General features: G+C 54.9%; 1 protein-coding gene across 1 annotated transcript in view; it reads left to right on the plus strand.

Annotated features, from left to right (window-relative positions):
• Positions 1–641: 641 nt before the first annotated feature.
• Positions 642–23,223, plus strand: part of ARHGEF38 (Rho guanine nucleotide exchange factor 38) — a 74,042-nt gene continuing 51,460 nt past the window's right edge. The window contains exons 1-2 of the mRNA XM_055143938.1: positions 642–831; positions 20,956–21,143. Of these exons, the coding sequence (XP_054999913.1) occupies positions 642–831; positions 20,956–21,143 (378 nt within the window). The remainder of the gene's footprint in view (positions 832–20,955; positions 21,144–23,223) is intronic.

Consider the following 23,223-nt stretch of genomic DNA (forward strand, 5'->3'; position numbering starts at 1 on the left):
CCAGAGAAATCTAAGCCGGTCGGAAGAAAACAACTTCAGGAGATGAATGGGAGGCCGTCCCCTCCCGCGGCCCTTCCTGCCAGCCCCGCCCTGGCCTTCTCCCGTGTCCAGCCGCTTCCCACCTCTGCCCTCTGGCTGTCCTGAGCCACAGGCCCTTTGCAGGCCCAGCCCGTCTCCTGCGAGCAGGCTGTGGCCGGCGGGTGCGGGAAGGGGGCACGGAGAGGGAGGAAGGAGAAGGTCGGCCCCTGGGGGCTCCTCCTCTGCACCCCACTTCTGCAGGAATGCGGGTGCCAGAGCGGGGAGGTCAGGGTGAGCGTAAGACCTGGGCCCTCGCGGCCCTCAGGACCCGTGTGACCCTCCTGCTGGGCCCTCGCCAAGGTCACCCTCCAGGGCCGGGCGTCCAGCGCCCGGCCACACCCGCCGTGCAGGTGGCGGCGGGCACAAAGGGCCTGTGTTTGCTCAGGCCGTGCCAGCCGCCCGCTTTGCCCGGCGGGAGCGGCTGGGCTCTCGGGTAACAGGTGCAGCTCCGGAGGCAGGAGCGGTGACCTCATCGGGGCGGGGCCGGCTCGCAGGTGGCAGGCACTGCCAGGGAAGCCGGGGCAGCTCGCCGCCCGGCCGCCCGGCCAGACCCCGCCGGCCCCATGGAGCCCAGAGAGGCCGCGGGGAAGGAGGGCCCGGGCGCCCGGAGGAAGAACCTGCACTTCCTGCGGCTCTACATGCTGGAGAGGCGCAAGACCGACACGGTGCTGGAGGGCAGCGCCCCGGGGGAGCGCGGGGGGCCCCTGAGGAGGACCCAGTCGGACCGGAGCGAGTACAGTCAGAAACTGCAAGGTAACTGAGCACCCGCCCCCGCTCCCCCCGAGGGCAGCTTAGGAGGGAAGGACACGCCACGGGCAGCTCCGGGCTGTGCCTCCATAGGTAAAGACCATTTCAGACCTGTCTGGCCACGACTCTGCCTCCGGGAGGTGACGCTTCCTCCTCTTCCTCCCCTCGGCCTCGGCCTTGAGAGTGGGAGCAGAGGAGGGGCCCGGGAGTGGCCCAGCTCCACGGAGGTGGGTGACGCGGCGCCACACGGGGCGAAGGTGACAGAGGGGGCTGCAGGCTCGGCCCGGGGTCCCCACGGCAGGGGAGAGTGAGGGTCACCAGGGCTCCTTCCTCCAGCCACGGACCCCGGCAGGGCTGCCGCGCAGGCTCGCGAGAGATGGCTTTGGAGGAAATGACTTCGTTTGACTTTGTGACAATGTTACACCAAATCCTCGTTCCCACCCACCACCTATTTCCATTCTCCTTTAAAAGGTCATTTGCCATGATCAATTTTGATATTGATAGGGCTGGAGCCATAGCACAGCGGGTAGGGTATTTGCCTTGCATGTGGCCGACCCGGGTTCAATTCCTCCGCCCCTCTTGGAGAGCCGGGCAAGCTACCGAGAGTATCCCGCCCGCACGGCAGAGCCTGGCAAGCTACCCATGGCGTATTCGATATGCCAAAAACAGTCACAACAAGTCTCACAACGGAGATGTTACTGGTGCCCGCTTGAGCAAATCAATGAGCAACAGGGTGACAGTGATACAGTGATACAGTAATAAAGTGATACAATGTGCACTTTCGAAAAATATGGATTCAGTCCTTTCTTTCGGCATCCCAGCCTCCTCCTCCTCCTCCTCCTCCTCCTCCTCCTCCTCCTCCTCCTCCTCCTCCTCCTCCTCCTCCTCCTCCTCCTCCTCCTCCTCCTCCTCCTCCTCCTCCTCCTCCTCTTCCTCCACCTTCTGGTTTTTGTCCACACCCAGTGGTGCTGAGAGTTTCTCCTGGCTCTGCACTCAGGAATCACCCCGGCAGGGCTTGGGGATCACATGGGATCCCTGGGATCAAACCAGGCCAGCCGCATGCCGGGCAAATGCCCCCCTTGCTGTCCTATTGCCCCAGCCCACCCTGCCATATCGGGAATGTTTCTGGGCCCGGGAACACACGTGTGCCAGGCTTCCCCTGCCAATCCGTCACACACAGAAGGCAATAACGCGTCCTCCGGGCAACTCCACACCGGCCGTACCTGTGTGGCCCCTCACTGGTCTGAGGGGCCACGTCCGGCTGCGCTGGGTCGGGGAGAAGACGCAGCACCAGGCCTCGGGCTCGGCCCTCTGACCTGGCAGCACGCACGCCCTGCTGGGGTACCGCCTGGCCCACGGGCACTTTCCGGGGTCCCTGCGGTTCTCGTTCTCTGAGGATCTGCTCAGAGGCTCTGCCCGAGCGGAGCTAAAGGCGGCCAGCGGCTGGGGCCCGACGGGCAGCCCGCAGGGCTCGTCTCTCCCCCCACAAACACCCCAGGACAAAGGTGAGGACTGGAGAGCTAATACAGGGGGGAAGTGCTACCTTGCGGGAGCTGATCTGAGTTTGATCCCCCGCACCATATACGCCTCCCAGCCCAGGCCCCATCAGGAGTGATCCCTGAGCACAGAGCCAGGAGTCAGCCCTGAGCACCCCGGACCCAGTTCCAGGCGTACGCCTCAAGAATCTTCTCACACACGAGGAAGGGTATTGTTTCACCTTTGAAATGAATCGTGCTGGTGATAGTGATGCGTTGAGAAGAACGTGCATTTCAGAGTCACCAACGCTTAGCTCCCAGCCCCGGCGCCCCAGTTTATTGTCTCTGAGACTTAGAATAAAGTCCTCGAGATGTGGAGACTGGAGTGACAGCACGGCAGGTAGGGCATTTGCCTTGCACTCGGCCCGCCCGGGTTCGACTCCAAACATCCCATGTGGTCCCCTGAGGAGGACCCCTGCCACTGTCCAGGTGGGGGTGATTCCTGAGGGCAGAGCCAGCAGTGACCCCTGAGCACGGCGGGGTGTGACCCCAACAAAACCAAAACAAATCAAAGTCCTCAAAGCTTGTGCTCCAGTTTCCTTGTCTGCAAAAGTGGGGACGTGACGCTGGGAACTGAGGTCACAGCTGGGGGATAAGATACCCCGGCACTGAGAAAGACAAAAAAGAAAGGAATTAGATAATTTGGTGAGACACCGGGTGTGTTTCTGACATAGTAAGTGTTAAAACATAGTAGATGTTGTAAATTTTATGAAAAGCGGATACTTTATAGGTAGAAAAGGATTTCCCCTATGAATCAATCTAAAGACACTGACCTGTACATGTATCTTATCTCTTTTCTGTACTTTGATGAAAAGGTCGTATAGAAGCTCGGAGGAGCCCCTGCTTTATTTTGAACATCATGCCAAATTCTGCCTAAAATCCCCGAATTCAGCGTCTTTGGCTTTCAGATTTCTTATTAGCATATCACTTGTATCACTTGTCATCCCGTTAATCTTCAATTTGCCCGAGTGGGTGCCAGTAACGTCTCCGTTCGTCCCTGTCGCATGCTAGTGTAGCCCAGTGATTTCTGCTCACTCCAGGAACAGGAAGAGCCTTAAACCATTCATTCAGGGTTTTGACGAAGAAGTTTGACCATCTCGTTGGTGGGCGGTCACATGGTCTTTGACGTCCCGTGGAATCCAGTCGGTAACAGCTCTAGTCCAGCGGTCGTCTCTGAATCGCATTACGTGTCCGGCCCATCTGATTAGCGTAAGGGAAATGAAAACTGCCATTTTGATATTTACTTCCTAATGTGACGAAAAAGTCAAATCTGTGTTCAGAGAGCATAGCAGGTGTGGACGGGTCACCTGGTAACGGGGGTCAGGATCATGCAACGAGCTGGATTCTGCCGGGTGTGACTGCAGGAGTGGGGGAAGACTCAGGTCAACCCACAGCTGGAGGAGAGGCTCAGGAGAGTATGGGGGATTCCACGGCCACACTGAGTCTGGGCTGATTTTTTTTTATATTTTTAATTAATTAATTAATTAATTAATTAATTTTGCTTTTTTGGGTCACACCCGGCAATGCACAGGGGTTACTCCTGGCTTTGCACTCAGGAATTACTCCTGGTGGTGCTCGGGGGACCATATGGGATGCTGGGATTCGAACCTGGGTCAGCTGCGTGCAAGGCAAATACCCTACCCGCTGTGCTATCACTCCAGCCCCGGGGCTGATTTTTTTAACACCTACTTTTGCTTATTAAATGTTGCTGCTAATGCAAGTCACAAAGCCCAACCCTCATTCCTAAGAAGTCGGTGGGGCGTCCTGTTTGGCAAAGGCAACGCCACGTTCTCATCAAGAAAGGATCGATCGGGGCCTGGCGTGCAGCCCGGGGGCAGAGCACTTGCCCTGTGCGAGGCTGTGAGTTAGAACCCCTGGGTGTTTTATCCCGGCACTAAGAAGGAAAAAAGGAATGAAAGCATTGATTGCCTATTTTTATTCTAACCTAAAGTCAGCCACTCTCCTGCATGAACGTGCTACGAATGACAGTTTAAAGGCTCAAATAACAAATGAAGTTGGACTCGGTCCAATTGTGGAAGTATTTAATTTACAATGGTTTGAGCCGACAGTGATCTAGAAGTGGCAGAAGGCAGCCTTGGCCCTGAGGGTTTGGGGCTCTCTCCAAGGCCTCGGGCTGACAGTGGAACCAAGCAAACTGCCGGGCCACCTGCCTTCTTGTTGGGGTACAGCAGGTCTTGCTCCATTTGGCACCAAGACCTCCCCTTCCTGCTCTCCACACCCTTGGTGCAAGGGCAAGTGCCTGGGTCCGTGAGGTGACACCCTCACACATAAGGGGCGTTCCTGCTGGGAAGGGCAAATCTTTGTCCAACGGCAACTTAAAAACTAAGCAACTTCTGCCCCAATTAATAGAGAGAAACCAAAAAGAGGCACCATTTCATCCCCCTGCTTAAAAGGCTTTCAGAGGCAGGGGTCTACGGGCGAGTCCCAGAGTGGAGGAAGTTTGAGTTACTGTTCCAGGAACACGCTGTGATAAGGAAACTCACTGTTGTCCAACGTGATTCTTCACACGTGACCTTCATACAGGCGACAAACGCAGCCTCAAACCGCATTCTTTCGCCCATAGAAAGTACAGGTTTGATTAAACCTGGGGTTTCCCCATGTAAAACATGTGCCCCAGCTCTTTGAGTAACGGGGGCTGGGTAACTTTTCCCTCTGGGTAACTAAGAATATGAGGAGAACATGAGACTGACACCCAAGGGCAGGAGAGACAAGGGCCGGGAAGATTGTTCCATGGTTGGAAGTCTGCCTCATGAGCGGGGGAGAAGGCAGCCGGAGAGAGAAGGGAGCACTAAGTCAGTAACGGTTGGAGGGATCACTCGGGATGGGAGACGTGGCTGACAGTAGATAAAGGACCAAACGTGATGGCCTCTCAGTATCTGTATTGCAAATCATGATGCTCAAGAGTAGAGAGAGAGTATGGGGGGAAATAGTCCGCCAGAGGCAGGGGGTTGGGTGGGGTGGGGGTGGGGAGGGATACTGGGGACATTGGTGGTGGAGAATGTGCACTGGTGGAGGGATGGGTGTTTGATCATTGCATGACTGAAACTCAAACATGAAAGCTTTGTAACTGTAGCTCACGGTGATTCAATGAGAAAGAAAGAAGGAAAGAAAGAAAGAAAGAAAGAAAGAAAGAAAGAAAGAAAGAAAGAAAGAAAGAAAGAAAGAAAGAAAGAAAGAAAGAGAGAGAGAGAGAGAAAGAAAGAGAGGAAGGAAGAAAAAGAAAGAAAGAAAGAAAGAAAGAAAGAAAGAAAGAAAGAAAGAAAGAAAGAAAGAAAGAAAGAAAGGAAGGAAGGAAGGAAGGAAGGAAGGAAGGAAGGAAGGAAGGAAGGAAGAAAGAAAGAAAGAAAGAGAAAGAGAGAAAGAAAGAGAGGAAGGAAGGAAGGAAGGAAGGAAGAAAAAGAAAGAAAGAAAGAAGGAAAGAAAGAAAGAAAGAAAGAAAGAAAGAAAGAAAGAAGGAAAGAAAGAAAGAAAGAAAGAAAGAAAGAAGGAAAGAAAGAAAGAAAGAAAGAAAGAAAGAGAAAGGAAAGAAAGGACGAAAGAGAGAGAAAGTACAGGTCTGCCAACCCCTGAGAGGGGGAGCCAAAGTCGGGAGGGGGAAGGTGTGAGGGACACACGGGAGAAGAGTCAGCCCAGAGCCGGGTGCGAGGACTCTTTAGGCGATGCCCGTCTGCCAAGTGGACGGGAGGTCGCCGTGCCGACCCAGGGATGGCCCTGTGGGGAGCCGCCCCCGTGGGGCAGGAGGCCCCAGGAGCCCCCCTGTCCCTGCCCCTCGCCAGTGCAGGCCTGACAGGGTGGGCTGTTGGCGGCAAGACCAGAGCCGGGGCAGCTGCGGGCAGGCCCTGGGGCCACGGCGGCCTCGGCTCTAGGCGGGGCTGCTGCCGACCTGTCTCCTTGGGTGCGAGCCCCGCGCCCCCTCCTGCACCTGCTCTCAGCTGCTGCCAGGTTGCCGAGGCATTGGCGGGAACAAGCCAGACCCTTACGAGACTCAGCCAAGCTTTGCTTTCTGGGAAGCCCCCAGAGGCGTGAGCACTGGGAGCTGGGAGTCTCCACCAGGGGAGGGCGGGGCGCCCCTCAGAAGCACAGGGGGAGTGTGAGGGGGTGGCTGCAGCTCCTGGGAGATGCAGCCTTCCCCTGCTGAGGAAGCAGGGGGGCATTTGGGGCAGCAGAGCCCCTCGAGACGGCCCTCAGACAGTGAGAGGATTATGGCCTCAGAGCTCCTCTGAGACGGCCCTCAGACAGCGAGGAGCGAGGCGAGCGTCTCCGCTGGGGCTGGGGCCGTTCAGAGCAAGCAGCACCCATCCGGGGGTGTGTGGGGTCTGGCGTCCTGCGTCCCCCCGGGCCACAGAGCCAGGACTGGAACTCAGTCCCTAAGCATCGGCAGTGGGGTGCCTGTGCCCTGCTGACCGGGGCCTGCGAGCCCATGGGGGTCTGTCAGTATCCGGGGGTCTGTCAGTATCCGTGGGGGTCTATGGGGGTCTGTCAGTATCCGTGGGGGTCTATGGGGGTCTGTCAGTATCCGTGGGGGCCTGTGGGGGCCTGTGGGGGTCTGTCAGTACCCGTGGGGGCCTGCGAGCCCGTGGGGACCTGTCAGTATCCGGGGGTCTGTCAGTATCCGTGGGGGTCTGTGGGGGTCTGTCAGTATCCGTGGGGGTCTGTGGGGGTCTGTCAGTACCCGTGGGGGCCTGCGAGCCAGTGGGGGCCTGTCAGTATCAGAAACGGAGCGTCTGACCACCGCAGGGTGCGTTGTGGTGTGATGACCTTCTGCTGACCCGTCTCTCACTCTGGAACGTTCTTTCCTCGGGGTGGATGTGGCACCCACCTGCTGCGGTGCTTCTGTGCAAGAACTGGGTCTGTCTGTGCTCTTGCTCGTCAGGAAACGCCATCACAGACCCGCCCCTCGCCAGTAAGATTCATGACTGCCGGTTCTCACTTTTGGTTTTTACGACTTGGACTCAGACTATACAGCAAAGCTCCCGGAAAGGAGCGATGCAGAGTCTTGCACAGCAGAGCCTGGCAAGCTGCCCGTGACGTACTCGACATGCCAGAAACTATAACAGTAATGGGATTCATTCCCCTGACCCTGAAGGGACAGGGACGGATGGAGATGTTACTGGCGCCCGCTCGAGCAAATCCACGAGCAACGGGATGACAGCGATGCGGTGATACAGTGATGCTATCTTGACACTGTATTTTAAACTTTTTGTCAACTGTCACTCATTTATATGCATGTGAATAAAACTAAATGTGCATTGCAGGACAGAAACCCCCATCCTACAGCAAGGAGCGTGGCTGGGGCCGCTGGGGTCTGCGTTTGCGAATGGGAAGAAAGGAACGTCTTGCAAGGAGCCACTCTTCCTCTGGGGGGGGTTGGGAAGAGGCTTCCAGAGCATTCTGTGAAGTCAGCCGAAAAGGGTGTCACAATCACTGCTTGGTGGCAGGTTGTTCTGAATTAATTCCGCGACTAATGAATCAGAGGCTGAAGGGAGATGCTGGGCAGCGCGGCTGGAGTGAGCCCGTGGCTGCCCGCTGCCCGCTGCCCGCTCACCCCGGAGGCAAAGGCCGTGTCCTCTAGGGGCCTGAGTCGGCAGAGCCCCCGGAGGTCCTTAGTGCGGGTCTCACGGAGTCCACTTTGGCTCCCTCCCTGTGAAACAGCCGGCCCTGACACTGTCTCTCCCCCTCCGCGCCATCAGTTTATTTGAGCAAAACCGTGCTCCCCCTAAGGGGGCAGTGCTCCCCCCCAGATTAACAAGGTTTTCTACACTTTTGGATGCCTGGGGACCACAGTCAAGTTTGTACAGCCGTTACACACGTTACACATATGGCCTGCCCACAGATCTGTCCTACACTCACGCAGAATGGACAAAAGTCCACTCAGGAAACAGAAGGGAAGAGCCGCTGAGTCGGTCCTCTCGTCCATCCCGTCCCCTCCCCCCTCCCTGTTCCCCCCCTCCATCCTGGGTCCCCCCTCCCCCCTCATCCCACTCCCTCCCCCCACCCTGTTCCCCCCTCCATCTCGGGTCCCCCTCCCCCTCATCCCGCTCCCTCCCCCAACCCTGTTCCCCCTTCCATCCCGGGTCCCCCCTCCCCCCTCATCCCGTTCCCTCCCCCCTCCCTGTTCCCCCCCCTCCATCCCGGGTCCCCCCTCCCCCCTCATCCCGTTCCTTCCCCCCTCCCTGTTCCCCCCCTCCATCCTCAGTGCCCAATCCCCCCTCATCCAGTTCCTTCCTGTGGGCTTGTGTTTGTTTGTTTGTTTGTTTGCTTTTTGGGTCACACCCGGCGATGCACAGGGGTTACTCCTGGCTCTGCACTCAGGTATCACCCCTGGCAGTGCTCAGGGGACCATATGGGATGCTGGGAATCGAACCCGGGTCGGCCGCGTGCAAGGCAAATGCCCTACCCGCTGTGCTATTGCTCCAGCCCCTCCTGTGGGCTTGTGAGGCTCACCCGTCTCTGCACTGCAGCCGACTCCCTCCACCCCTGCCTCTCCCACACCACCTTGTCGCCACCGGGCACCCGATCCTTATTAACCGGCTCAATCTTTCCCGCCACTGAAGTGCCTGCCTCACGCCAGCTGAGATTTCTCTGTGTTTCCCTTGCTGAATTGCCAGAACCGGAAACAAGGATATTCTGGTTTGGTGATTCCTGGTCCCAGAGTCTTGCGTGCACTGCAGGGTGTTAATGCCACCCCCTTTGGCAACACACCCTTGCCCAGAACGGCTCTAGACGCCGCTAACTGTGCTGGGGGCAGAAGGTGGGGAGGGGGAACGTTAAAAATTGCTGGTTAAGAACAATCAGCCTAGAGCACGGCCTGGCATAAGAAACACTCAATAAATGTATGTCGAATGAATGAATGTACGGATAGACCAGCTATTCCTAGTACGGTCAGAGCGCTGCATTCCCGGCAGCACAGAACAGCACAGAGGGGACGGGCCAAATCCCCTTGCTAGTCAGGGCACTGCAGCAGACTTCTTCCTGAAGACCCCAGATAAGGACACTTCCAGAGCGCCCCCATCTATTCACCCCCTAATCCTTGGGTTGCACGACGCCCGTCACTCGGAGCCTGTAAATCCCGCCCAGTGCCGTGCCGAGTGTTCCTCAGGCCGGGTAAGCGAAGTTGCATCCCGTGTTGAAATATGCTCTCTGCGGCAATTAGCTGTCGAGGGAGTAAATCACCCGCCCTTCGGACAAGGGCAACATCTCTCTCCGCCCCGGTGTTGGTGCTCAGAGTCAGGGCCGGGAGGGGCCTTCATGTGTCCCCGCCGTCCTGCACTGGCTTCCTTCCCAGACCTGCCGGGCGTGCGGTCACTCTCGGCCTCCTTCCCCGGGCCCGGGCTCTCATCCCTCAAGGCTCGGGCTCCCACGGGACCTGCTGAAGGATTTCCCTGTGTGAGGTCTAGGGAGGGGGGTGTGGTGCCACGCTGGGCCGAGGTTGTGAGGGTGTGGGAGCAGGAAGGAGCTACCGACGGAGGGGGATGCTGGGAGGGAGGCCCAGGGGCAGAGGAGAACAGGGGCTTCTCCACCCCAGGGAGGACCCTGGGCGGGTCAGGGAGGGCCACGAGTCCTGCCACCTTCTCACTATCACGAACCCAGCTTCCTCTGAAACTGCTCCTCTCCCTGGGCACCTGGGCAGGCGCTTCCTGCCCTCTCTCCTCCCTCTCTCCTCCCTCTGTCCTGCCCTCTCTCCTCCCTCTCTCCTGCCCCCTCTCCTGCCCTCTCTCCTCCCTCTCTCCTGCCTCTCTCCTGCCTCTCTCCTCCCTCTCTCCTGCCTCTCTCCTCCCTCTCTCCTGCCTCTCTCCTGCCTCTCTCCTCCCTCTCTCCTCCCTCTCTCCTGCCCCCTCTCCTGCCCTCTCTCCTGCCCTCTCTCCTCCCTCTCTCCTCCCTCTCTCCTCCCTCTCTCCTGCCTCTCTCTTCCCTCTCTCCTCCCTCTCTCTCCTCTCTCCTGCCCTCTCTCCTCCCTCTCTCCTCCCTCTCTCCTGCCTTTCTCCTTCTTCCCTCCTGCCTCTCTCCTGCCCTCTCCTCCCTCTCCCCTGCCCTCTCTCCTCCCTCTCTCCTCCCTCTCTCTTCCCTTTCTCCTCTTTCTCTCCTGCCCTCTTTCCTCCCTCTCTCCTCTCTCCTGCCCTCTCTCCTCCCTCTCTCCTCCCTCTCTCCTCCCTCTCTCCTCCCTCTCTCCTCCCTCTCTCCTCTCTCCCCTGCAGTCCCGCTTTCTTTCAGCACTCCTCTGCTGCTTTGTCGCTGCCTCTCCTCCTTCCCCCACAGGGACCAGATCATGCTCCGTTTCCGCTCCGGACTCTCGGTTCCCTCTCTGTCCTCTTGGTACCAAGACGAGGCTGGGTTTCCCTCACCTCTGCCATGCCCCCTGCCTTGTCCCCCCCCATAGCCCCGAGCTGGGGACCACCAGGCCCCGGGCAAGCCGCTCTCTCCGTCTGGATCCCCTCGACGATTTCTCCCTCGTAACCGTCTCAGATCCTTCGAGCTCTGTCTCCCGACAGCTTCTCTGGACTCGCCCTCCCGGGCACCTTCTCGAACATTCCTGGGGAGCCGCTCAGGGCTCCTCTGGGATCTGTCCAGCGTTAGGACACGTCCCCTCTACTCTGTCTTCGCGCTGCTGGAGCGGCCAACTCGCCGGACGCTGCTGGGCTGAGCTAGCGCAGGTCACGGTCCGCCCAAGTATTTGCCAACCAGCTTTCAGAGAACGATGGACACTGATTCCTGTGGGATCTCTGGACTGTCTCCACTCTGGTCTTAACGCAGCCAAGCCAGCAGTGGCGCGTGGGTGACCTGACTCACCTCTGAGTTTCACACAGTCCTCGGGGGGACATGGGCTCTTTGCCTCTGACGATCAGCGCAGTCAAGTTTGACTAAGTGGACACAGTGGAAGCAGAACTGAGTCCTGGCTGCTGGGGCAGGCAGCCCCGAGGCGTCAGTGTCTGGGCGCAGAGCCCCCGGCAGGCAGAGCCAAGGTCATCTTTGACTCTGGGGCCACACCTGGTGCGGATGCAGTCGGGGGTGCAGGGCTGGGGACCAAAGCCAGGGCCAGGCTGTCCCGTCCTGCCCTGTCCTGCCCAGTGACTAATCATCTGCCTTCACTTCCGGGTTATAATTTTTTGACAGAAAAGACTTTTTTTTTCTCCAAACGATGTATGAAATGCAAAGCGTAGTAGTACTATCTCAAACCTAGCCTATGATTTAAAATTTGATACTATATGCAAGGGTTTTTCTTTTTAAAACTCTAGAAACAACAAATTTGTAAAATGGCGAGTACATAACTTAAGATATTAGAGGCTGGAACGATAGCACAGCGGGGAGGGCGTTTGCCTTGCATGCGGCCGATCCGGGTTCGATTCCCAGCTTCCCATATGGCCTCCCGAGCACCGCCAGGAGTAATTTCTGAGTGCATGAGCCAGGAGTAACCCCTGTGCATCGCTGGGTGTGACCCAAAAAGCCAAAAAAAAAACCACAAACTTAAGATTTTAAAATTTTAATTGTAGATATTAGTGATTGTGATGAAGTGATGTGGGGGTGACCCCCGCCGTGCTGGCTTATCTCCATGTTCTCTGGCTCAGGGTCCCTGAGGCTGGGACGTGTGTGCCCTGAGGGCCTGGGGGCCCTTGCCAATATGACACATGTTGTTAGGCTAAATCCTAAGCTTGGTTCAGAGACATCTGAGCTTCCAGCTTCCTGGTGGAGGTGACCTTTGGCTACAACTATGGAAATAAATATCCATGACGACTCATTGGTGGTCGCTAATTAATATAACATTAGTTAGGAAGCTTAATCTAATCGAATGCACAGGGCCTTGGATTAAAATCCTTTAATAATAAGTTTGTGTTTTCACAGAGCATATATTCCATTTTATGATCTTCCTGCTTTCCTAACTTTCTCGGGATGTACCTTGTGTTCAGTGAATTGCTGAGGCTAGTTTGCTCCGGGGGAAATGGGGAGCCACGAGAAGCTTCAACCCCAGGGATTGTGTAATTCCAGGCAGCGTGCAAGGGCTCTCGACACACCTGCGGTTGCTGGCCTCTCGCTGCCTGCCCGCTCTGGGGCCACGCGAACAAGGAACAGGTTTTCACTGTGCCATCCTTCCTGCAGCAGGCTGGAGCCCAGGACGGTGATTTCCTGATCGATGTTCAATCTCCCTCCTTCCTGGGGACATTTCCAAGTGCAGGGCAGAAGGAAAGCAGGTGAAATTACTCGGACCCAGATCTGGAAGTGTAGCAAGTAAAGCAGAATCATGAAAATAGCAGATGGTGCTTTTTGAGAGGCCTCTGGGCGTAAGCCTTCTTCACACCATATCTCAATTCTCACAACCTCTTGGCTTGTTAAAGTGCAGGAGTAGGAGCCAGGTGCTCACGGGCCGGACTCCACTTGCTTTACTGAGACGCTCACCCATTGCCCCACTAAGCTTTGGCGTCTTTCTGTGTGAGAAAATACCACAGACCAGTGATGATGTGAAGAATGAAGAGCAGGCCCAAGGCAAGTGCAGTGTTGAGTACGAGAGGACTAAGACCATCAGATCTTCCCGTCACTAACATCACTCTTTTTTTTTTTTAATTTATTTATTTTTAATTAGAGAATCACCGTGAGGGTACAGTTACAGATTTATACACTTTTGTGCTTATACTTCCCTCATACAAAGTTTGGGAACCCATCCCTTCACCAGTGCCCATTCTCCACCACCCGTAAACCCAGTGTCCCTCCCACCCTCCCCAATCCCATCTCCCCCCCACCCCACCCTGCCACTGTGGCAAGGCATTCCCTTCTGTTTTCTCTCTCTAATTAGCTATTGTGGTTTGCAATAAAGGTGTTGAGTGGCCGCTGTGCTCAGTCTCTAGCCCTCATTCAGCCCGCAACTCCCTTCCCCCACATGGCCTTCGACTACAATGTAGTTGGTGATCGCTTCTCTGAGTTGACCTTTCCCCGGAACGTGAGGCCAGCCTCGAAGCCATGGGGTCAACCTCCTGGTACTTATTTCTACAGTTCTTGGGTGTTAGTCTCCCACTCTGTTATTCTATATACCATAGATGAGTGCAATCTTTCTATGTCTGTCTCTCTCTTTCTGACTCATTTCACTCAGCATGAAACTTTTCATGCCCATCCACTTGACTACAAAATTCTTGACCTCCTTTTTTCTAACAGCTGCATAGTATTCCATTGTATAGATGTACCAAAGTTTCCTCAACCAGTCATCCGTTCTGGGGCATTCGGGTTTTTTCCAGATTCTGGCTATTGTAAACAGTGCTGCGATGAACATACATGTGCAGATGTTGTTTCGATTATACTTTTTTGCCTCTCTGGGATATATTCCCAGCAGTGGTATTGCTGGGTCAAATGGGAATTCAATATCTAATTTTTTGAGAGTCGTCCAAATTGTTTTCCAGAAGGGCTGAACCAGTCGGCATTCCCACCAGCAGTGAAGAAGGGTCCCTTTCTCCCCACATCCTCTCCAACAGCGGTTGCTTTTGTTCTTTTGGATGTGTGCTAGTCTCTGTGGTGTGAGGTGGTATCTCAAAGTTGACTAACATCACTCTTGTTCTTAGTCCCCTTCTGCATATAGAGCAAGTCAGTGAAGCCAAATGATCTGGCTGAGGTGACAAGCCAGCTAGAGGCAAGGTCACAGGCCTACTATAGTCAACGAAGTGTGTCGCGGTCACGAGAGAAGTGTCAGGTGGGGGAGGGATTGCGTCCCGGTCTCAGAGCCAAGTTTGTGCAGGCAGAGGCCAGAAGCCTGATCCTTGGCACTCAGGAAGTCCCTGGACAGGTTCCATTTGTGCTCACTGCATTCGGACTCTGTCTTTGAAACAAGTGCTCTGCATCCAGTGTTCTGAGAGAGACCGTTGGCAATGCTTCTCAAGAAGTTCACGATGGTTGTCCTTACATTTCCAACATGCCCTGGCCACTCTGACTGTCGGGAGAATGCAGGATGCTTTGCCACACACAAAATGTGGTCTCTACGCAAAATAAATCATCATCCTCCTTGACAAAGGCAGCTAGTTCTGACACAGGTTCTGTCATATCATAGATGGGTCCTGAAGAGGATGTGCTGAATGGAAGAGCCAGACCCAGCAGGGCGGAGAGAGCCTGATTTCACACACACGGGAGGGCCTTCTAGCAAGGACAGGCGAGTCCTGGAGATGGTGTGAATGTACCGACCGCTGCTAAATTGGACACTTAAAAACACTCAACAGGGCATATTTGTAATGTGTATTTTTCACCAAGGAAAGAAGGGAAGAATTAATATTCCCCCTCTGTGAGGAAAGCAGTAATAAAATGACTGAAATACCACCGCTAGGTCACGGCTGCTTTCCACATGCTCGGGCGAGCCTCACCGTGAGAGAGTCTGTTCCTGACTGTGAATGCGGCCGCCCGACTTCTCATGCTTTACACCACGAATATACCAAGAGTAGCGCACCACATTCTGTGGGGTTTAAAGTAGAAGGCAATCAATCTTGGGGGACACACACACACACACACACACACACACACACACACACACAGCACAGCAGGTAGGGTGTTTGCCTTAAACGTGGCCGACCTGGGTTCAATTCCTCCGCCCCTCTCAGAGAGCCAGGCAAGCTACTGAGAGTATCCTGCCCACATGGCAGAGCCTGACAAGCTCCCCGTGGCGTATTCGATATGCCAAAAACAGTAACAGCAAATCTCTCAATGGAGACATTACTGGTGCCTGCTCGAGCAAATCAATGAGCAAAGGATGACAGTGATACAGTGATATATATATATATATATATATATATCACTTATAAAAGCATACAAGGTTCAACAACATGTTACTAATCTTTTATAGAAGGCCTTAATGGCTCCTAGCTGAAAAACAATAATCTCTAAACACTTTCTTCTAAGAAACCTTTCTTGGATCGTTTTTAGCATATTCTTCATAACAAAGAATACAAAATAAATCATTTCAGTTCTGTTTTGGGGATAAGGTTTGGGGCTTGGGATGGGAACATCCAAAATATGGTGGTGGGAAGGTGTAATGGTGGTAGGACTGGTGTTTCAATATTAAATGTAATCAAATATTATGAACGTTATAAAAATAAAATGAAAAAATAAATAAGATGACTGAAGTGACAGCTTCAAGACGGGCTCCTGTGTCTTCAGTGGCCTTCCTGATGCTTTCCAGACGGACCCTGCCCAGAAGTTACTCCCAGGTTCCTCTCTATAGCAGGCAGGGGCTGTGTGACCCGGTCTTATCCACAACATACGCTTCTGTTTGAATTGGCAGGTGAGTATTAATCAGAGTAGATAGCCCTCCAGCCGCACTGTCGCAGGAGAAATAATATTGTCAAGGCCCCAAGAACACTCTTATTATACGCGTTACCTTGAAATAACATTTTTGCCTGGAAGTTGATGCGGCAAGCATGTGTTCCGTGATAGAAACCAGGTGAAGCACACTGGCCATGTGTGCTGCACTTGATAAATCATCCAGCGGCCTGCGAGGTGCAGGGATGTAATTAACGATGAAGGTCATGCCCCGCCGCAGTCATACCTGGAGCAGAGATGAATTCACTTATGCTCTTTATGCTATTCTCGAACTCCTCGTTGCTGTGAGCGTTCCTTTGTGTGTCCACCTCAAAACTCTCCCACGGCCTCTTAAGAAGAGCAGGGCCGCTTCGATTACTCCGAACCCAAGTCAAAACTACTCCAGATTTGATTTATTTCTAGTCCCGCCTGCTCCGTCCCTTTGTCATTGCTGGTGTGGCTGTCACCGGCGCGGGGGGCTGCCTGCCTGCACGGCCCGGTGCCCATCTTTCTACCTGAGGTATTTCGGGGGCTTCACCCCTTCCTGGTGCTCACGCACTCCTGCAAGGTGGCAGCCCAGGGCTGGAACTTTCAGACATGACCCCCGACCCCGAGTCTTCCCTCCATCTTTCTTGCTTTCTCTAGCCAGCGGGGACGCGAGGGGCAGCTCGGTCTGACCTGCTACACTGTGTTCTGGCGGCTTCTGTTCCCAGTCCCTCAGAGCCGTGTTTACTGAGGGTCTCGTCTGCCTCTGGCGTCTGGTTCTGTCTCAAGTAACTTGTCCCGCTCGCGTCATTGCTCAGGATGGCGAGCTGGAGCTATGGATCCGCTTGCCAAAGCTCGGCACCCTTCCCACGTTCCCACGGAGGGCCTGGGATGCTCACAGAGGCTATCGGAGAAACGCGTGTCTCAAATAGTGAAACTTTACCATGACTCAGGAAAAATAAATTTTGAGCAAAATAATAGAAGATGGGCTGGCAATTGAGTTACAACTAACTCACACACGACGGCATACTGTGGCAAGCCCACTCAAATGGCCCTTTAGCCTCAGCTCCACTTTAGTTTACAGGGTGAGTGTGTGTGTGTGTGTGTGTGTGTGTGTATCTGTGTTTGTTGGGGATGGTATTGGGCCCCACCCAGAAGTGCTCAGGGTTTACTCCTGGCTTTGTGCTCAGGAACTGCTCCTGGTGGGTTTGGGGGACAGTATGGGGTCCCAGGGATCAAACCCAGGTGGGCTGCATGCAAGACACGTTGTCCTATCTGGCACATTCCCCGCACTTTGGGCCCCTTCTTGTTACCTCATAACTTTAGTCCCGATAGTCCCCTGATTTGTGCTGACCACTGGAAAATACTCATTGGTAAAGCTCTCGTTTGCTTTCATTCCGGAATTCTTAGCTTTTCTGTTGCTTTGTCTAAGAGTAAGAGATTACTCTAGCTGGCTGCTGACTTGGTGATAAATGTTGGTAATATTCCTCTGTGGCAAAGAACTTTATATGTAAAAGTGAAGTATAGCTAAAAGGGGAAACGTTTGCATGATAGAAAGGATCTTATAAAAACAGAACTTGTGCCCACGATGCATTGTGGAGTTGGTCAGTTTGAGAAACGCAAACATAGAAAGTGTTTAAAAACCTGACCACAAAATGATGCAAGTTGGGTCTTTGTTTCTGCAATAAACTTGAGTCAAGAAAGCAAACAAAGATATCTCCAACGGTTGCTCAATCGGAAAGTCTGAAAAGGCTTCAGAACTGAGGGACGTTTCTGAGGTCGAATATCTTGACTAACGTTTTGTTTCAACCAGTTTGGTCTCTAAAACTCATTCTGAACAAACTAATGACATGTTTTAGGACACAAAGCAATGCTGAACTGACGGAATCTACTCCTGGACATGTTTCAGGCGTAGATTCCGGACAGTCTGCAAGATGAGTCAAATTGACACAGGAATTGAGTCCTGGAATTTAGAAGGGAAAGGAACGGAGACTGGATCCTTGTAATATCCTTGGGATATTCTTTGCTAGAGGTCACGCAAGCCCCTCCCACCCCTTTCTCGGCTCCCTCCAGGGACCAGTGTGTGTTTGCACAGGGCACAAAGCTTTGGGGAAGCTGAGGAGGGGGAGCAGGCGGGGGCGGGGGGGCAGTTTCCATCAGCGTCTTCACCGGAAGGCCAGGCACTGGTGGGATGCTGCCTGTCCCGGCGAGTCTCTCTGGACTCCCGCCCCTCCCACGCTGCCCTGTGAGCCCCCCAGCCCCCCAGCCCTGGCTCCATCTCAGAAGGAAGCCAGGAGGCCCAGGAAGGCCCCGGGGTGCCCCCGCCCCCAAGCGTCCCCTCGGGGTGCCCGTGTCTCTTTGCTCTTCTGCTCGCCAAGTGCCCATGGGAAGGCAGCCGCCATCACTTCTCCTTTCGGACTTGGAATCCTCAGGCAGATTTTTGTTTTCAACTCGAGAAAAAAAAAACAACTGGATAAATTCACAAGGCTCCGAGGGCTCCACCGGCTGCAGAGTTCAGGATTCCAGAATTCACACCCGCTTCCGCTCCTGGTACTGTGCTTCCCTAGAACCCGCGGAGACCGTTGCTCTGCCCCGCGCGTCCTGGGCTGACACACGCCCGCGGCCCACTCCCCTTCTCTCCCCAGCCGTCACCCGGGCACCGTGCCCGTCCCAGGGTCCTCTGCGGACGAGGGGTCCCCGAAGCTCCCTCCAGCAGTGAAGGGAGCCAGGATGCTGGGCCCTGCACTGTCGCTCCGGCGTCTGGGGATGGTCGGGGGCGGCCCCCTCCTCTCGGCCCTTCCCCGAGTGGCCCCTGCTTTCTCCCTCTCTCCTTCCCTCTCCACAGCGTGACCCCACTCCTGTCTCTGGCACGGACTCCTTTTGTTTGTTTTGGTTTTAGGGCCACACCCGGTGCTCACTCCACACCCGGTACTCACTCCAGGCTCAGTGCTCAGGGGTCATTCCTGGCAGAGTCTGGGCACCAGATGGGGTTGCCGAGCGTTGAAATCAGGCCAGCTGGGTGCAGGGAAACGCCCTGCCCGCTGCTCTCTCTCCGGACCCCAGCATGGACTTCTCGATAAGCCCTACATGCTTGGGAGTGGCATCAGGATCAAAGACGGTTCGAGTAATTGTGTCAAATATTAGCTTTCAATGGGGTATTGGAATCATTTCATTTTTTTTCTTTTTGGGTCACACCCAGTGATGCTCAGGGGTTAGTCCTGGCTTTGCACTCAGGAATTGCTCCTGGCAGTGCTTGGGGGACCATATGGGATGCCGGGGATCGAACCCGGGTCGGCCGCATGCAAGGCAAACGCCCTACCCGCTGTGCTATTGCTCCAGCCCCGGAATCATTTCTTTGACTCGCTGAAATTATTTCTCTAAGTGCTTTGAATGATTTCTGTAAGTAAGTGCAGACGAAGATAAGAACTAAGCTTGTGATGGCTTCAGGTCGGAAGCAAACCCATTTCTACAGCTCTGTGTACTCTGTGTGTGTGTGTGTGTGTGTGTGTGTGTGTGTGTGTGTGTGTGTGAGCATGCATGTGTGTGTGCGCATGTGTGTGCGCACACAGTCCGATGTCTCTGACTCCTTGATTCTCGGCCTATAGTCTAGTTTGAGATTTCTGGAATTGTGCCCTGGGAAGCTTCAACGAGCAGAATCTTGGATTTCTTAGCCTGTTTTATAGGAAATACCTAAAGTCTATGTCTGACCCTTCCCGTATGTCAACATTTCCCAGCACAGACATTTCTGTGGTGTTTGCTTTGCTGTGTCGCCTCCCCAAGGTGCTTGGGGACCCAGGGCCACGCTGGGGAAACTGAGCCTCGCTGCCTGGGTCTAGCAACTCGGTGCTTGGGCTTACAGTGCCGGGGCCCTCAGGCCAGACCCAGCTCAGGGGCCGCCGGGTGTCGGGGAGACGCCGGGCTCTCCCCGGGCAAGGACGTGCTCTCGCCGAGCCTCACGCTGACTCCGTAAGGAAACTCGCGGCTGGTAGCGTAGGGATTCTGAACACGGCTGTGTGCAGACCTGACCTGGCCCTGCTCAGCCCCCACGGCAGCCCCCTCGGACTGGGACTGGGGACTGGAAGGGAAATCCCCGCCAGGCCCCGTCTTCCTCCCACCCACGGAAACGGGCCCAGCACCGCGGAGAGAGCGAATACAAATATTTTTAACCACAGGGACAAACAATCGGAAGGTGCACCACTTACTGATTAAAAATTTCTCTTTAGCAAGCTAAAGGGGGTGGGGGTGGGGGTGGGATGATGGGTGAGGAGAAGGATGATTAACAGCGTTGTAAATCCCAGTACTGCAATAAAAATGGCTTTAAAGATCCCCGGGGGTCGAAGTTCAGAGTAAGGCCCCTGCTTGGCGTACAGCCGGGCGGAGTCCATCTCCATCACCCACGGTCCTCTGAGCCGGGGAAAGAAGTTAGTTCCAAACTATGTTTTTGTATTTTTGTATTGAAAAAATAAAAACTCTACCCAAGACTAAGTTTATAAAGTAATATTGTATCAATGGGACTGTTTGGCCCGGGGCTGCACCTGGTGGGGTGCGGGGCCAGAGGGGCTCTGGGGACTGGCCTCGGTTGGTGCTGTGCAAACACGGGCCCTACCAGCTGCCCTACGGCTCTGGCCCCCCCAATAGGACAATTTGGAGTCGTCCATAACATTTAGTCTGACTAAACTGACGTGCTAGAAGTATCCATTCTGGGGCTGGAGCGACAGCACAGCGGGGAGGGCGTTTGCCTTGCACTTGGCCGACCCGGGTTTGACTCCAAGCATCCCATAGGGTCCCCCGAGCACCGCCAGGAGTAATTCCTGAGTGCAGAGCCAGGAGTAACCCCTGTGCATTGCCGGGTGGGACCCAAAAAAGAAAAAAAAAAAAGAAGTATCCGTTTTCCTTCTTGCTCACCGTTTGCTGAACTCTAATCTTCTGGGGCCCGAGGGTTGGTCCACGGGTGGGCGCTGGCCTGGCGCACGGCCCCTGTGGTTCGCTTCCTGGTGTGCGGCAAGCCCCCCTGAGCACGGCTGGGTAATCCCTGAGTGCAGAGCCAGGAACGAGAGCTGAGAACCTCAGGAGTGACCCCAAAACCAAGTGGAAAAAAAAAAAACCCCTCGTGGTGGTGGTGGGGGGGTCGGGGCCACCCCCGTGATGCTCAGGGGTTGCCCCGGCTCTGCAGTCAGGAGTCACTCCCCGCAGTGCGGGGGCAGGGCAGAGGGGCGGGCGCCCTCCCAGGCACACTGCGAGGACCCCTCACCCCTGCCCTGCTGACCGCGGCCGAGCGCGGCTCGGCTCTGTCCGGGGGGAGCCTGACGCGTGTGCCTCTGTTTCCCAGAGAAGATGACCCCGCAGGCCGGCTGCTGTGCGGCTCGGACCCCGGCCCGGGACGAGGAGCAGCAGACGCAGAGGATGATGGCGAAACGGGCCAAGGTCATCGCGGAGCTGATCCAGACGGAGCAGGACTATGTCAGGGACCTGGAGCTGTGCGTCAGCCACGTGGTGCAGCCCCTGAGAAGCCAGCAGGTGAGTCAGCCGCAGCCCCCCCTGCCCCCTCGGCTCACACGGGCGGCCTCAAGCCACCCCCGGGAACCCGGTCGGTGGTGGCGTGGGTGCGCGTGTGAGAGTGAGCATGTGTGAGTGTGCACGTATGTGCGAGTGTGTGAGAGTGTATGAGTGTGTGTGTCTGAGTGTATGTGAGTGTATGTAATAAGTGTGTAAGAGTGTGTCAATAAGTGTGTGTGAGTGTGTGAGAGTGTGTGAATGTGTGTGAATGAATGTATGTGTGTGTGAATGCATGTGTGTGAATGCATATGTATGCGCGTGAGTGTGTGAGTGTGTGTCTCTGTGTGTGAATGTGTGAGTGAGTGTGAGTGTGTGTCTGAGTGTGTGAATGTGTGTGTGAGTGTGAGTGTGTGTTGGGGGCTGCCCTCTCCCTCCCCTGACCCAGCTGATCTCTCTCTCACTCCCCTCTGGTTTCTGCCACTTTGGAATTTCCGTGTGATTTCCGTGTGTTCTTTCTTGGATTTCCATGGAACTGGTCACAAAATGTGACAATGAGTTTTCGGCAGTTTAGGAACAAAATATTTAACATAGTTATTAAAATGACGACCCCTGAGGCGTTCCTCCTGCCCTCCCCCGTGAGGGCCGCCTCCCTCAGGGCTGCCCTCCACCCCCTGCAGTGCAGGCCGGACCCCTGCTTTGACCCTGCTGGGCCCGGCCAGCCCCTCCCCAGGGCGGGCCCAGGTCTGAGCAGTGCACCCTCACGCCTTAGCAGGCAGCTCCCAGCCCCGCTGGCTGAGGTCTGGCGGAGCACCTCCAGGGAGTCCCCTCCAGACCCCCCTACACCCCGCCGTCCCACCCCCTGGCTCACCAGCCCTCCCGACTCAATATAGGAATCACCCTGAACACGAGAATCAAGTGTTCTCTCCAGTCTGAATCAGAGCAAAGGTGCCGGCGTGCCTGTTACACAGATGCGAGTACACACACACACACACACACACACACACACGCTTTCCTCTTATCTACTGATATCGGTGCCGGAAGCTCCCTGGCACTGTGCCCAGCGCCGGGGATTAGACTCCGCACAAACACTTCCTCGAGGGGACTGTTCCCTACTGGGGACAAGGCGCATCTTAGAAGACGAGGATGAGAACACAGCCGAGGCCGGGGAGAGACGGGCAGGCTGGCAGGGATGCGTTTGGACTCCCAGCCCCGGTGGCGTCCAGCAGAAGGGAGGGCACAGGCCAAGGCCGAGGAGAGAGGAGCCACGTGGCCTCTACTCTCCACTCAAATAATCCACACGACCCCGTCACAAAGGCAGGACGGACCCTGGGGCCCGCCACTCGGAGAAGACCACTAGTCACTGTTCTTACGGCCGGGACGATCCTTCTCCACGCCTCCCTGGGCACTTGACACGCACAGAGAACACCAGGTCTGTCTCTACGCGACCAGCACGTCGCTGTTGGACAGCAGCAAGTAGGCACTAAGGAGTTACGTGCTGGCTTTATTCAGCAACCTAATAACGGTATCTTTTCCTGATTTTATAGAGTTTTGAAGATTTTTCTATGGTTACCAAAGTTTGGACAATCGTACATGTTGACCACAGTCATTTTTTTTTCCTCTTTAGGAAAAGTCTCTAGAAGTGTAATTGCTAGGTCAAAGGCTATACACATATATTTATGATTTTGATATCTCACAGGCAACCACATTCTGCCAACTTTCCTCTCCGCCCCCAGCGCTGGTGAGGGGTGTCTGTCTGTATCCTGTGAACGCTGGGCATTGCTGGTCTCCTAAGCAATGTAGACCAGCCCCTTGGTTTCCTCCGGGAACAATCAAAGGAGTATTTCTATTCTTTTCAGGCCCTGTTCATGTTCATGCACTTTGGTTTAAAAAATTATGATTTGTCTTACTGTTTTATAAAACCTCTTTGTACATTAGGGATAATCTTTCGCTACCCCACAAGTTGTTCCTAATTTTCTCAGCCTATATTTTGCCCTCTAACCTTGACTAACATAGACATTTGCTTTGGCCACATCTTACTAGCTAAATACATCCAACTTCATGCATCCTGGACTCAGTGTCTTATACATGTAGCCCAAGATTA

Source organism: Sorex araneus, chromosome 6 (assembly GCF_027595985.1).
Source record: "Sorex araneus isolate mSorAra2 chromosome 6, mSorAra2.pri, whole genome shotgun sequence".
In the NCBI taxonomy this organism is placed as follows: domain Eukaryota; kingdom Metazoa; phylum Chordata; class Mammalia; order Eulipotyphla; family Soricidae; genus Sorex; species Sorex araneus.